This window comes from Anser cygnoides, chromosome 1 (genome assembly GCF_040182565.1).
Source record: "Anser cygnoides isolate HZ-2024a breed goose chromosome 1, Taihu_goose_T2T_genome, whole genome shotgun sequence".
Classification (NCBI taxonomy): Eukaryota; Metazoa; Chordata; class Aves; order Anseriformes; family Anatidae; genus Anser; species Anser cygnoides.
The window spans coordinates 129,563,359-129,579,406 of NC_089873.1; the positions used below are offsets into that span (position 1 = coordinate 129,563,359).

Genomic DNA, 16,048 nt, shown 5'->3' on the forward strand with positions numbered 1-16,048 from the left:
AGAGGAAGCAGAGAGCCATTACACAGCTCCACGCATTCTTGCATTTGAGTACTGTGTTCAGCTTTGTGTCCCTCACTACAAGGACATCGAGGCCCTGGAGCGTGCCCAGAGCAGGGCTACGAAGCTGGTGAAGGGCCTGGAGCACAAGTCCTGTGAGGAGCGGCTGAGGGAACTGGGGTTGTTTAGGCTGGGGAAGAGGAGGCTCAGGGGAGACCTTATTGCTCTCTACAGCTCCCTGAAAGAAAGGCGTGGGGAGCTGGGGGTCGGCCTCTCCTCACAGGTAACTAGTGATAGGGCTAGGGGGAATGGCCTCAAGTTGTGCCAGGGGAGGTTCAGGTTGGAAATGAGGAGACATTTATTCTCAGAAAGAGCAGTCAGGCATTGGGACGGGTTGCCCAGGGAGGTGGTGGAGTCACCGTCCCTGGGGGTGTTCAAGGAGAGGTTGGACGTGGTGCTTAGGGACGTGGTTCAGTGGGTGACAGTGGTGGTAGGGGGATGGTTGGACCAGGTGAGCTTGGAGGTCTTTTCCAACCTTAATGATTCTGTGATTCCATGATTCAGGTCCTTCAGCTTTAATCTTGGCTGGTGTTACCCGGCAGCTGCAGCCCTGTCATTGGTCCCAGCACCTCCCTGTTCCTCGGTAGTGACCAGGGTGGCTGCTCTGCTACCACCAGCGCACACTCTCAGGGTGGTCTCAACCACCCCCCTTTTCTCCATCCACTCAAGTCACCAGCTGGGTTTTGTGGAAAGCAGTTGCCTGATATTTGTGCGTGACAGCCCTTTCTGGTCAAAAAGCACCAGGACCACGTGCTGTGGGGCAGTGCACCCCTGAGCCAACGCAATGCCTGGCTAGCCTGGGCTCCTGAGCTCGCACAGGCCTGGGCTGCGGCCATGGAGGTGGCAGCAGGCCCAGGCGGAGCTGCCCCGCTGGCTCCCTGCCTCCTCCACCCCAGCTTCAGGACTTTTCTCTCAGCTCCACCTTCCCATCTCGTCTGGACGGGCTCTTGTTGAACACACACACGCGTTGCTTTGTTTTATTTGGTCCCCCTGCCAGCGCACACAGCTTAGGCAAAACACTTGAGTATTTTGTCTGTAAGTATTTACTTCCTCAGAAGCCGCCATCCTGGCACCCAGTCAGATTCCCAAAATAAGCCAGTAAGGACTTAAGTAAACCGCCTGCAGGTGTTGCCCAGCTGCTTCATTGTGGAGAGCCCTTGAACTTTGCACAGGCCCTTCAGGCCAGAAGGGATGGCACGGGACTTGCCTGCGCAGCCTGATGCTCTGCTCCTGCCCCAGGGCTGCCCAGCCCTCCTCCTTCTCTTCCTCCTCCTCATCTGACTGCCTGCTGCTGCCTTTTCTCCACTCACAGCCGGCACTCTGAGATCATCTCTAGCACTGCTGTTTCTAAGACACTTTGCCATCTCCCCCTGCTGCAGACAATGGAAGAGGAAAATGAAGCAACCGGCGGTGGCCAGGCGAAGGGTTCCCTCCAGAAGTTGCCTGAAACAGAGGAAGGTGTCACAGGGAGAGACCTGGGGATCCCTGTCCCCATCCATCCAGGCTGAGGAGCCAGGGAGAAGGGGGTTTCATCCCCTGACTGAGTAAAAGCCAAATGACCAAGCTAGATGCATCAAGCTACATCAGCTGACAAGGAGAGAGTTTAGCGCCAGGTTCCTGCTGTCAGTGATGCACGCACAGCTGGATGTGGACCTGCACATCACCTGCGGTGTGATGTGTCCCTACCAGCAAGATCCCTCCCTGGGTTTTCGCTCCCACAAGCCAGCACCATCCCCTGCCACCACAGGGGCTGCAAATTAAATCCAGGCTACAGGGAGAGCTGTCAGCTGCTACAAGCCTACATTCAGCTGCAGCTGGGTTGGAAACCTGCTCCTGCTGATGTTCACCACAGGGAGTCAGGCCAAGGGAATAGTTTGGGGAGGCCAGTCTCCAAATCTAGCATTTAAAAGATGTTTGTTTTTTTTTTTTTTTTTACATGAAGTTTCACATGTGCCTGTTTTTCTGTGCCTGCATGCTACTGAAGTGCTCACCTGGTTGTATTTTCACATGCCAATATTTGATCTACATTTTTTTCTGTGCCTGTGTGCATACATACATGCACATGCACAAAGACTGGGGGAGAGGCATTGCATTAAGCTGACTGCATCAGCATTAGAAGCAGATTTGATAATGACCCCAAATATGGACCCAAATGTTCCTTCTTCTGCTACTAATTGACCTAATGGATTTCATATTTATAACCAGGCAGTGGTTTGTATTGTGAGTGTCTTTTTGTTTGCTGCTTTAGAAAAAATAGGAAATACTAGAACATAACACATACCATATTTGCACATGTAAATTGCCATGAAACGGTCCCCCAGGCAACTGCCAATAGTGGGTTACTAATAGTTTGGAGCAGTTGTACTTTAATTTATGATGGCAAACTCTGGGGCAGAAATACACAGTCATTATGCAGACAAATACTGTGCTATATATGTGTATTAATCTATCTTAACAGCAGCATGATATTCTAGATCCTCAATCAAAACCACAATGCTGTCAGAAAGGAAAGCATGGTTTTTCAGGTGGGGAAGAAATATCTGGGGGAAAAACTGAGACAACAGATTAGTGCATGAGGGGAAGAGATCTGCCAGCTCGAGGTAGACATCTAGCTGCTGTGTGGTCCTCTCCCTGTTTGGATGAGCATCCTTGCCTTACTTACACATTCACGCTTCACTTTATCTCTTTGTCCGTTCAACTCCTCCCCTCTCTCTCCCCATATTGCTGTCCCTTTTACTCCTCATTTCTTTCCCCCTGTGATCCTACATGAGTTTCAGGCAGTCTGCCTCCCTTCGCACATGAGGGGGAGATTTGAGTGGATCCCTCTGCTCTTCTTTGAGATTGGCAGGCACAGTGGGGAAACTAATAACTCAGCTGCCTGTGACATACTTGTTCTGGCCACTAAAAAAAAAGTAATAATAAAAACTGGGTGCTCTACAGCTCTCAAATTGGTACCTTTCAGGAGTACTAAATGGTCTTAATAAGTAAATGAAATGCAGGCTATTTATCAGAGAAATCAGAATGGCACCTTTGCAGCTGTTCCTGTCTCATGAGGAAAAAGATATAATTAGGCAGATTTTTTTTTAATTAGGAAAAAGAAAAAAACATGCTTAATCTGGAACCTCTCCAATCTGCTGAATAAGTGTGTATCTAGGTAAACTTTAAAATACATTTTCTGCACCAGATAGAAGAAAATCTCAGGAGGAGTCTCCCTGGTTCATTGGATAGGCATGTATTGGGGCAGGTTTAGAAACATTTTAGCGTAGCTGATGGACCATGACCTTTTACTATCAGTCGAATGCAGATTATTTTTCTAAGAGGTACGCTATTGAAAGTCGCTGTGAGCCAAGTGAGAGAAGTCTGCCACAGTATTTTCACAGGATCAATCCAAGGTATTTTCCAGTTCATGCCAAGTAATAAAATCTTTCTTTTTGTGTGCATTTCTGAACACAGCTGTTCTCTCCTCAAAGGCAAATTATATCCAAAAGGTAACATTTCACCGAGATAACTATGTTTTAAAGAAGGAAGTTTCACTTTTCCTTATTAAGATACTTAAACAAAAGAAAGACTGATTTACATGTGTTGTACATATAAAATGAGAGAACAGGCATGTACCCAAATATTGTTCTAATTATTTTTCACTTGTAGTTCTCCATATGTTTGCACTGCAGTCAGTGAACAATAGAAGAGCTCTCCTGTGGTTAATTTTACACCTGTAAAGTCCCCTGGCTACAAACCAAGACTGTGTGGCCAAGTGGATAAAGTATCTGGCTTATCTTGCCAATGAATTCATGCGCTCCAGAGGGCTAGAGAAGATGGTGAGAATACGAGGAATTCTATTATTTTCAGTCTTTAGCAGATTTCCATTACTTTTACCCTTCCAATCTCCCACACCTGAGGAAGGAAATCCCCACAAGCTTCAGGTCTTCAATGCAAGCACTTAAAAGCCCCTCCACAGCCTCTGTGCTGTGTGGGTGAGGAAGGAGGGATCTTGGGCTCCCTCCTGCCTGGATTCCCTGGTGCTCCAAACTCCGTGTGTAGGAGCAAGCATGCTGAGGACCTGCCCATTCTCAACACCACAAAAGCAACCAAGACACTGTTTTCCTACCAGTACAGGGCATGAAGACTGTGGGGTTTCCACGCCAAGCCTTGCAACAGGCTTCCCGAGTGACCTAGGGCAAGGCACGGCGCTTGTGCCTCAGCTCCCCCCTCTATGAGCAGGAAAGTGATGCGTCCTGTCGCCCACTGCTTACCTGCTCAGGGGGTGAGCGCTGGCTGGCAAGGACCGGCTCTGCTGCATGTCCCTCACCTCCCACAGCAGGCTCAGACCTCCGTTATAGTCAGTACGCATTACCGTAATAGATATTAATAGAAATAATTAGTGCTTCACAATTGTGCAGATTTAATATGCCTGGGAGTCTGACACTAATTTATCAATAGCATAGTTTACAGTACATCATTGGTATTCTTTGTGAGCCATGACCTATATTCGGATATAAAGGATCTTCAAGGTTCCTCCGCAAATAAAAGTAAATGTTAATTAAAGCACTTTCTTCGAAAGGCTTTCTTTCAAATGACCTACAGTTCCAATATTTGTTTTATGGTGCACACAGATAAGAGGATTCACAATCTCACAGGAAATGTCATACAAATATAGGAAGGAAAAAGTAAAAAAAAAAAAAAAAAAAAAAGGTAAGGAAATTAATTCCCTTCTACAGTACATCAGGATACAGATTTTGGCTACAAGAAAGCTAAAGTGAGGAGGGTACCTATTACAAATGCCTGAAACACTATGTTTTTAGCTGCAGAAAAGGTTTAGATCAATTTTTCTTTTTAGCGGAAGAGATGGCTTAGACATAGAAAAATTAAATGTAGTGTAACATTCGTGTTGCCTTCAAGAGAGAGGCTTGGAGGTGTTTTATTCTCCCCTTCATAAAATTTTCTCTCTTATAGAAAACTCTCTTACATAGCTGATTTGAGCTTGGAGGTTGTATCCTTCTACACAGTCCTTTGCAGTATGTTTTCAGTTACATTCACAATGAACTTCAGAACAGGAGATCACATGCAAAATGCAATGCCTTTTGCAGACATAAAAGGGCTGCTCTCTTTGCACAGAACTGTTCTTTTTGGTGCATTTCCTCCAGTTAGAAGGCCTACAAAAGCTCAGCTAAAATGTATGATCTCAGCGTAACTTCCTAAGACATTCAGATTACCAACAAATGTTTCTTTTTTTGAAAAAAAAAAAAAACCAAGCCCGCAACATCCCATAGGGAATTGAAGACTCTGCTATTGTTCTTTCATTTCTGATGCAAGTCAGGAGATACCAGACAATACAAATTACTAAGTCACTATGCACTAAGCTGCATTTGCTTAAAAAGCTCTCCCAGCTGACCTTCCCGAGTTAGCATAAAGCATATAAAGACAAAAAAGCTCTCCATGTTCAAAAACCAAAGTGCTTTTATCTAGCCAGGTATGCTGTGAAGGTGGGAAGGAGGTAAATCAGGCTGATGTCCCAGAGGGAAACCACTCAAGCTGGAGCTGATTTGGGTGGGTTTGTTCTGGGAGAAAGTGGGGACAGAGTACAGTGGGTCATGGCTACAGGGTGGAGGCAGAAAAGGGGGAAGCAGACAGAGGAAAAGGCAAAGAGGCACTAGGAAAATAAAGGAAATGTCTATGTTCTAGCTCAGAGGACACTTAACTCAATGCTGATATAGGGACAGGCAGGGCTTTACTAGTAAAAAGGCACATAGGGCTCGGGAATTGATTCAGGACAAGGTGTACAGCAGCAATCTGCTTCTTTCAGCACTTTTTCTTTAAACATCCTAGAATTCACCAAACAGAAGATATATTACACTTTCTAATATAAGCCTCCTGAGGGGATGCTGCTAAAAGGCTGTCAGCAGAAAGGGGAAAAAAAAAAAAGTGTTCAAAGTGTGCAAGTAGGGGTTAGGGACTCCACATTTCAACCGATCTACAGCTGGGGACGAGATGCATTTGCATTTGTTCCCCTGGCAGAAGACCTCACATTCATTACAAAAGCTATATCAAAATAGTTCTATCTTAAAAATAAATAAATAAATTTAAAAAAATCTCTTATAATCCAAACAAAATGAAAAATGTAGCTAAGCATCAAACAATCTCACCTACCTCCCAAAAGATCTGCAGATATTCCCTTTGGTTTTATTTGGTTTTGAGTCGCGCCTTCAAATAAAGGCCAGAATTTACATAATTACTGTAGTGCTGAAGGGCTTCATGCACAGGAGCCCCCTTTGCTCTAAATGTTGAAAATAGAAACAAAAATAAACTGTCCCAGAAAGCTTTCTTGCCATGGTTTCAGCATCCCACCACTCTGCAAATGAATGACTTTTGTTTATGGCTAGTGTTATTTCCCTGTCATTCAATTGCAGGGATTTTCTTTGGAGAAATTAAGACAGACACAAGAAACATCTTTGTAGTCCAAAGCACTGATGATTATGTTTCAGCATTTTTATAAAGCAGTTAGGATTTACTGATTATTATTGTGTTCATTTTCTTAGATTCTGTGAGCAGGTATTTGTGGCAGCATGTAAGGCATTATCACTCCTCTGAGTCTTTCTGCCTTTACATTTGGGCACACATCTTGACCATTGGTGTTCGGAGTCCAGGGTACTTGAGCAAACTCACTTTTCCGTGCAGGACAAGGTCCCATGTCAAATTACGAACTGGAGTGGGTAAATTACACACACCGGTGCCATGGGGCCAGTAACACCCAGGGGCGGGTGGGTTGGCTGAACTTGTCAGCTTGTCTGAGGGCCCACAACACCCATTCCCTCTATGTGTTCGCTGTGACCATTTGATGAAGTATTATACTTTTTTCTTTCTTTTTTTTTCTTTTTTAATTTGAGTGAAGCTCAGATTTGCTAACATAAACCCTGATACTTCAGCCATGTTTCCATATGTTAATCTTTCCTACTTTGAGTAGTCATAAATAGGATGGAAAAGTTACACACTTGGATGCTGTTTGCAGAATTAGGCCACAGGCTTAGTTACCAGGTTAATAAATTCACAGCCAAGCAAAAGCTTGAATAGATTTGCTTCCAGACTAACCAAGACTAGTTTTTGGCTGGTGGTTTCTGAGTAAAGGCTTTCTTAAGACAGCTGCAGAGTTAAAAATGAAATTGGGAAAAGCCACAAAAATACAAAAGGTTTCAATGTGTTGGGGCTTTTTTGTTTGCTTGTTTTTCCTTTTATAAAAAATACGCAGTCCTTATTGACTTGTTATAGGAAAGGTATCTGCTACTGTTGCTACAGTTACAAAAAGGAAAAGGGAATTACAACCAATAGTAAGATCTCCATGTAAAATTATCTTTCTTGCTAAAGAGAGATAAGTAAGACTTTTACATATATTTGCTTTTGTTTATCTCTGCTCCCAGCTATGAAAGCATAGCTCTGTAGAGCTACATCCTTAAAAAAAAAAAAAAAAAGACAAAATGTGCTCAAACAGCACCTCCATGAGATCACACAGCAGAAAAATAATCCTCACTTATAATCTAAATACATGGGAGGATGGAAATAACTTTTTATGGAAAACTATCTCACTGGAATTTAAGGAAAGTTCTGTAGTGTGGAAAACAAACAGATTTTAATAGGCTGCTGCTTTAAATGATTGCATTTATTTCCAAGAAGGTCACGATCATAGAGTGGAAAACTAACACTTCCTTCAGAGCAGTGGCAAAAAGGGAAAATAGCTACACTATAAAACTATCTTTGATCTCCTAGAGGAAGGGGCAGGATGTTGTAGGGTTTTTTTGTTATTGTTTTGTGATTAAATAAAGACACCTTCTTTGTATTTTTCTTACTTTTCTCAGTCAATAAATTTTCTATAGAAACATTTAAACAGAAAAAGTCACAGCAGTAACGTATTATTATCAGTGTTTTCACCTTTCTATGACAATTAGGGGGAAAAAAATGTGCCTAAATACTTCTTTTTCATGTCGCAAGCACCTGACTGCTCCACTCACTCCTTTCCTGTAGTCACTAAACCAGTAGCATGCAACAGTCAAGAAGTTCAAATAAAAATTTAGGCTTTTTTCTGTGTCAATTTAAATAGCTTTCCCTTTCCTTCTGAAATTTCCTGCCTGTGTAACCAGTAAGGGAAAGGAATTATCTTGTGGATCAGAAAACTACACCAGTCTCTTTTCAGCATGTTTATTGCCAAATCTGAGCAGAGACTGATGCTCTGAGCTCCAAGAACCACAGCAGGATATGATACAAAAACTGCTCCCAAAATCCAGCTCCTAAACCATTCGTGGAAGGAGTAAAACACCTCCTTGCCTTTGTTGTTACAATTTTTAAACAGCAACATCATTCAGATTCTACTCAGTTCCGAGAGACTGGTCTAAGCAAATGTTCCGCTACCTTTTTCAATTTGCAAGACCCCTGAGCACTGTCCAGTGGTGATTTAGACCTCAGAAAGACAACTGAAGCTAAATGAAACAGGCTTGCCTTTCTTCATCAGCCTTCATGGTTCACACAAGTAAGGGAAAACATGGGGTGTGTAAAAGAAGAGAAGAAGGGAAGTCACGTCATGTTGCACAGAGTGGGTGTTTCACACAGCCAAGCAGGTAGGAAGCTCTGCTGGCAACCAGGCGTCTGAGTAGATGATGATATTCTGTGGTCCTGTTGCCAAACCCCCAAATAGTCTTCAGAGCCAGAACCTTAGAGAGCAACTTGAATAAGACAGCAATCTAGATTCCTACACTCAGCCATCTCCTAGACTCAGTTTAAATGTGTGACATTAGCAGGCATTTACTGGCGTAAGAAGCACATACTCTGAACAAGCCATTTTACTGCAGCCAGGGCATTCTGGCCTGGACCAACTAAAAGCACGGACTTCCTTCTGTATACTGGGAGGCAGTAGGCAGAAAATACTGGGCATCTTCTTCTGTACTAGTCCACGCAGTATAGAAACAAATTGAGAGCATTCAATACAAAAATATACAACATCCTTTGGTTATCAACCTTTGCTCCCAAACTGAGATGATTTTTCAGAATTTCACATCGGGTTAGGTCCCTTCCTTTTCCCAAATCTTTTCGGCACTTCTCAGTAAGCTTTCAGTGCCACATCAGTCTGGAGCCTTCCCAAAGCTGGAACGCCTGTTGTTTCAGCAAGTTTCACCTGTCACAGTACTTCAGGATGAAGCCACCTCACACATCTGAAAATCCCCTCCATTTGGACTGGTTTGTTTCTCTGTCATGGCAATGCAGCCCCTCCTATCCCAAGCTAAGCACACAATGATATTTTTACTGTCTCCTGGCCAACAATATCATTACTTTGCCTTCTGAAACCTGACGCTACAAGTAGAAAGACATGTCCTGGCCAAGCTGTGGTCCCTCGCCCAGCTTGGGGAACTCCCAGAGCCTCACACAATTGCCTGTCTGCTGATGCCAGTGGAAGTCTCTTCCTTGATGGGGGCTTTCAAAGGAGATGTCACCCTCAGAAAGTTCATGCTAGCAGACTAAATGCTAAGGAATCAGAGGATGCTGATGCTGGTGTTCCTGCATTTTCCTGCTCACACAACACTGTATGTGAACAGATGCCCCATGTGCCACGTCTAACAGCATCTGTAAATCTTTAACTAGAACAAAAAACGTGTGTCACTGAACAAGCAAATGATCTAATTTGATCATTTTGAAATGACAAGATTTAGATTTAAAAAATGAAGCTCAGCTGAAAGTGAGACATTAATTGTTCAGCAACAGCACCGAAATCAATTTATCAGAGCCGCTCTCTTTCAGAACAGTTGATAACATTTCTTTCAGTCGGGGAGGTTTTCTGTTCTTTAGAAAACTTTCAGCCCTCGGCAGGTGGTGCTAGAGCCCTTCAAACTACCCAGGAGCGAGACAGCCTCTTTCCAGTGCAGAAGTTGTTTTTGTGGATTAGTATAATCGATGTCACCTCACTGTTCAGAAAAAAAAAATAAAGTAAAATAAAAATAAATCAGTGCTAAATACCTACATAGTTCGGGTGGCATTTAAAGTCAGCAGCTCCCATCTTGCTTCACGCAGACACCATTGTACCTTGTCCTGAACAGAAGAAACCAGTGATAGCACAAGAACTACAAAATAATTGTGTTGCTATAGCTATAGACAAGGCAGGAGCAAAGAACTGCACAGATGTTTAATCCATTCCACATCATATTCTAAAATCCTGTGAGCACTCCCATTAAACATCCAAACAAATGCTTGAAGAAAATAGTTGTATTCATATTGTTCGAAGGGAGGAGTTGAAACTGTTGAAGCTGAACATGTCTATGAGAGAGACAATTTCCACACATGCTGCGAATGGCACCCGGAGGATTTAGATGCCCTGAGCAGCCTGTCCCCCCCTCCACATTAACCCCAGAGCTCCTGAGAGCCCAGTCCTCGGCTCCCCTCGCCGACTGGGCGACCCGGTCGCAGTCTCCAGCCTGGCCCCGTCTCCCACACGGACGCATCCTAGACAAAAACAGTAGCAGATTAGAGAGCTGTCCAGTCTGATGCCAGAAGTACCAGATGAACTATCTGAAGTATTGTCTCAAACCCCAAGACTTGAATCATGTGTGAATGGAGTGGCCCAGCTCTGCTGTGTAGAGGATGGAAACTTGTACAGGAGAGTACAGCTCTACTGTACAAAGGATGGAAGGTGAATTTTCAGTGTTTCAAGGGAGCAGATTACCTTCCTGCCATTTTATTCCTTGAAAAGAGAGTAATACAGAAACTGATTCCACTGCGAGTATGGCCTAATTTACTGAAAATGCACTAGTTCAAAGGAATTTCTTAACAATTTTACCCAACTCCCACTCTTCTGTGGAATGCTGTTTCACATAGCTTACACAAAGCTGTAACTGACAAGTCCAAAAGAGCTTTCTTTGGTTTACTCAATCAGTTAAAGCAGTCTAAATTTTGAAGTCATCTCACCTCAATCAGATCTTCTCAAAGCTCTGGTTCTTGAAAGGAGATAAAAAGAATCTTTTCAGATGAAATTGTACCTAAACTGTAGAGCCACGATGCAAGAAATAGTTAACAGACACATATTTAGTCAAGGAGCTATAAGCTAGTTTTATTTGTAAAATACTTTTCCGAAGAGCAAAATACTGTAATTTTATTATATAAAAGTTAGCAAAATTTGATACATTTCTAACAGAAACAAGAAAACTATTTCTACTTTTATTCAATTATTCAACTCTCTTTCAATATGGAAGCTAGAGGAATGCACCACACTAACAGGTTTCAGTGCCAGACAGGTCGTTCAATAAATATATCATTCTACCATTAAAATCTGTGAATGACAGTGAAAAAGTTTCATATAACTACTGAAAAAATATAAGCATTTTTGTATTTTTTTCTGAGGTTTGGAACTAGTAATATCTACACACAATATAAAATTCTTGGCATTTACAAGAAAGATTGTATATAACAGTAACAGCAGAATTTGTTACCAAAGTTCTTATGTTACTGACAAACAGCAGTACAATGTCTCTATTAAAAAAAAAAAAAAAAAAGATAAATTCAGCCTATTTCTTAAGTCTTACAGAAGATGTCTGCAAGGAGCTGGCAATGGAAACATACTAATTTCATATTTGATAAGGCCATTGCATATCCTAACTTGCAATAAAAGCTGATCCTATACTGTATAATATAATATAAACTGCCTGTTTGTTATGAATAGAAGGCAAAATGAGAACCAGTACCCTATTTTATCCTATTGCTAACAAAAAACAAAACACATGGAACCTTTGCCTTGGAGAGGACAGAACTAGTTAAATCTTGCTCTGCTATGTACACAGGCATAAATTTGGAAGCCAAAGTTTCAGAGGTGAAACTGGTTCCTTGTGTCAGCTTTCTGAGGAGCTATTTTCTATGAAAAAGTTGGATGTGTGAGACTTAGCTCAGAGATTATGCAGACGGCAAGGCAAATCTATGCAGCAGTTATCCAGTGTGAGAGGGCTGTGTAACTAAAGCTGAAAAGACAAGTAATGGAAAGGCATTGTATTGGGTTTCTGTGGCAAGGTTTTGGTAGCATGGTGGCTGCAGGGGTGTCCTCTGTGAGCAGAGACAAGGAGCTGCCCTCATGTCAGACAGAGCCAGCTCCAGCTGGCTCCAGAAAGGACCCACTGCTGGCCAGAGCTAAGGCTGTGATAACATGATTTAAAAAAAAAAAAAAGTAAAAAATGCTGTGTGGAAACTGTAAGGGAGAGGAATGAGAAATGTGAGAGAAGCAACCCTGCAGATAACATGGTCAGAAAAGAAGGAAGGGGAGGAAGTGCTCTCCAGGTGCTAGCACAACTATCCACACCGCAGCCCGTGGAGAAGCCCACAGTGGAGCAGGTGGACGTGGTCTGAAGGAAGCTGTGGCCCATAGGGGACCCACGCTGGAGCAGTTTGTGGAGGACGGCATCCCGTGGGAGGGACCCCACGTGGAGCAGGGGCAGGGAGTGACTGTGAATGAGCGGCGGAGACGAAGCCTCAGGGACTGACCACAGCCCCCATTGCCCGTTCCCCTGCACTGCTCAAGTGGAGGAGGTAGAAAAATAAAGACTTAAGCTGAGCCTTTGAAGAAGGGAGAAGAGGAGGAAGGAGAAAGATGGCTTCGGTTTTGTCTCAGTTTCTCACTATCCTACTCTATTTTTAATTGGCAATAAATTAAAACAGTCTTCCCAAATCAAGTCTGCTTTGCTCATGACGGTGAGTGATCTCCCTGACCTTACCTTGACCCTTCATTTTATTTTCTCTCCCTGTCCTGTTGAGGATGGGGAGTGAAAGAGCAGCTTGGCAGGCACCCGGCAGCCAGCCAGCGATAACCCACCACGTTCTGAATACTGAATATACCCACCACATACCAAATACTTGCTCATTTGAAAAAAAGAAGAAAACAGTCATTACCTTCTGTGCAGTTACTGCTGCTGAATTTCAACTTACAAATCAAACTGAGATGTAAAATCGGATATATATGTAGTCATCTGTTTCTATTTATGTATTTTTAGGATTCCCACACCCCAGTAATTTTCAAAATGAGATTTTTATTATTGTTATCTTAATAATTCAGTCCACTAATAATCTTAATGTTGTGCGGAAATGCAAGCAAGGGCAGGAATAATCACTGCACATCTTTCAGAGTTAAGTTAACAAGGACAGGACGACAAGTCTTCAGAACAGCAGCCTAACCAGACAGCAAAGTAAATATGCCTAGCTTTGTAGACCAGGAGCCACACGCCTGAATATTAAAAGCTATGATTGTGAGTTTGAGAAAGGTCTACCACTGATGTTGGTGATCTCTGGCTGCATACACACAGCATGCAGCATGTGTCCTTACAGTCTTAACTGAAGGGCCATCACTTGAAGCTGGTGGAAATTACTCTTTCTTAAATCTGAATCAGGATCCAAATCCTCTAGATGTCTGGATGAAAGCTGCAGCCCATTTGCACCTTGGGGACATCAGACAGGATGAGACGTGCCACTGAACCACTACTTCCCTGAAGAAGTGCTTTCTTCGATTTTCATCATGAAAAAACAGAATCGAGCGTTGGGCTGTTTGTTCTGAATGCTTTTTTTTGTAGAGCTAAATCAGAATGAAGAAAAAATTACCAACTGTACTTACAGTGTTGTGTCTCTTTCCTTATCCTGTAACAAAGACTGCTGCTATAGGAAGAGGAAAAAGAGAGAGATAACAAATGAGCTAGATTCAATAAAAATGTGTTTTCCTTTCTGCATTAGGTATTTTTGCATAATATATCCAACTGTCAAAGCAAATTTCCCTCCTCACACATAAGGAGACAGTTTAGCTGACTATGAATCTTCCTCCACAGAGGGCCATTCTTTCCTCTCCACATTTCTCTATCTGCTTCTGCTGCCTTGATGTGCAATCCATCTTTTGTAATCAAATTAATCTTTCATTGTCATTTAATCATGAAAAGAAAGTGCTTTCAGGGGACAGCACATTACAACCGCTACAGGAAATGGTGGAATTCATCTCTGAGGAGCACAAATGCTACTTCTACAAAGACTTGGGGTTCCTAAGTCTACTGCCAACTTTGGTCTCGTGAAATATGGTATTTAGTGCCGCTGCCTACATGGGATTTATCAGAACCTGCTAAATGAAGATTTGAGTCAGCTGTTAAGAGACCTTCAGTCTGCAAGATTGATAGTGTCACTTCCACATGGCTTTACAGAAGTAGGACTCTGTGGGGGACTCTTTTCACTTGATGGTGGCCTTGCCAAGATTCTCCGGCTGATTCCAGCTGTAGCCTTTTTATGGTCGTGTCTGAGACTGCGGATTGTGCTGTTTATGGCAGCCACGCATGCCTTCCAATCATATCCAGTTTCCTTTAGATCAAAGGATGGGTAGTTCTCTTGAAGAAAGTCTAAAAATAAACACGAGTGAATTATCGATTATTTATGCAATTTTATTTTCGGATGTAATTCAGTCAAAACAAGTGCATGCTACCAAAACAAGACACCATAGGCATGAGGCTTGCAGAGCAAAATTAGAAGGCAGATATTTTTCCCCTTTGTTTGAGATACTTAAGAATGACAAAAGGTCTAAGCATTAAAACAAAACATGCAAAGAAAGTGAGTAACCATTTATGTGGGCTTGACCCCTTAAAGTGCTGAATAACTTCAGCTTCTGCTGCTGAAGCAAGTAAGTCTCCGCCTCCATTTCAGGAAGTCCAGCATTTGGCGAGACTATACCCTCCTCCAGAGGATCTTTGACAACTATGTACAAGAACTATAAGCATCCTCCTGTTTCTGGTGGATGGGTTCAGAGCTGTCTTAGCTCCATCTTTTTGAAATGTGGGAGTTGAAGGGTAGATCAGATCAAACTTGATGATCTTGAAGGTCTTTTGCAACCTAAATTCACTAAACCGAAACACAGCAGTTTAACACAACACAGCTGTAGAGAAACAATGGTGACAAAAATAGCAAGAGTTTGTTCCTTACTGATCTTGTTGCAGTACAGTAAACAAATACTTGACTTAGATAGGAAGGGGATAAATAAGGTAAGACTGCTGCACCTTTCTCCCCTTCCAACATGTAAAATGAGTGGTTTTAAGAACAGACTGGTTTTGTTAGTTTTTATTACTGATGAGTGTTCTTCCGAGCTTAGTTGAATTAGGTTTTCTCTCGGCAAGCCCCTAAGATCTTTAAACAGGTACCAAAAAGGAATTCTCAACTGCAATTTCAAATCAAAAGCAATACTTTGTCTAATTCTCTGATTAATGTTTAGATTTCCTTAGTAGAATGAAAGGTACAGCTAGCTGATACTATTTCAGTTTTGTTCTGTTGCTCTCACATCTCCTTATCCTACCAGGTAAAAGCCTAATACAGTTTGCAGCTGATGCTTTGCTTAGCCTATAGTTCCCCACCTGAAGACCTAATTTGCCAGGAAAACATGGGCCGAAAGAAAGACAAGAGCAGAGGGAGAAACCTGCGCTCTAGCAGTTTATTCTACTCTGAGTGGCTTGGAAAAAAAATAAAGGAGGAATGAAAGAAAAAAGGAGAATACTCCTGAGGTATACTGCCAAAGGATACACCAGCTGTCGGCTGAGGCAACAGCCAGGGTCCCTTCACCTCCAGCCCTGACAGCGTGTCTGGCCTCAGAGCTACAGCACGGAAGACAAACTCCTGCTACCAGGCCTTTGTACATGCCCCACAAATCGGCTTTTTAATAATGCCTTTTCCTTCACAGAGAAGGACTAATTGTTGAGAATATAGCAAAGCTAAGCAGGTCCCCTTCCTGCCCTGCAGGGCTGCATTCAGGGAGCTGATGTGACCATCCCATCAGGCTATGTTAGAACGTTAAAGAAAACTGGGCCATGGGCTGCCCTCTGGCCTGAAAGCCAAGTGACATGGCCTGGCTGCAAGCACAGAGCAGAGAACTTCGCCTTGCATCTGCTGTGGTGCCCATCTGGTGTGCCTGCAGCATTAAGACACCCTTAATATATCTTCTGAATGCTTAAAATCAAAATAACAC

The 16,048-nt window shown here is 42.9% G+C and overlaps 1 protein-coding gene across 4 annotated transcripts in view; it reads right to left on the bottom strand.

The window, feature by feature from the left end:
- Positions 1-11,119: 11,119 nt before the first annotated feature.
- Positions 11,120-16,048, bottom strand: part of BEND2 (BEN domain containing 2) — a 29,729-nt gene continuing 24,800 nt past the window's right edge. For 3 of the 4 annotated variants that reach the window (XM_048066851.2, XM_013183982.3, XM_013183984.3), the window contains exon 12: positions 11,120-14,438. In XM_048066851.2, the coding sequence (XP_047922808.1) occupies positions 14,203-14,438 (236 nt within the window). In that variant the 3' untranslated portion in view covers positions 11,120-14,202. The remainder of the gene's footprint in view (positions 14,439-16,048) is intronic. The other variant, XM_048066852.2, reaches the window with a different exon arrangement.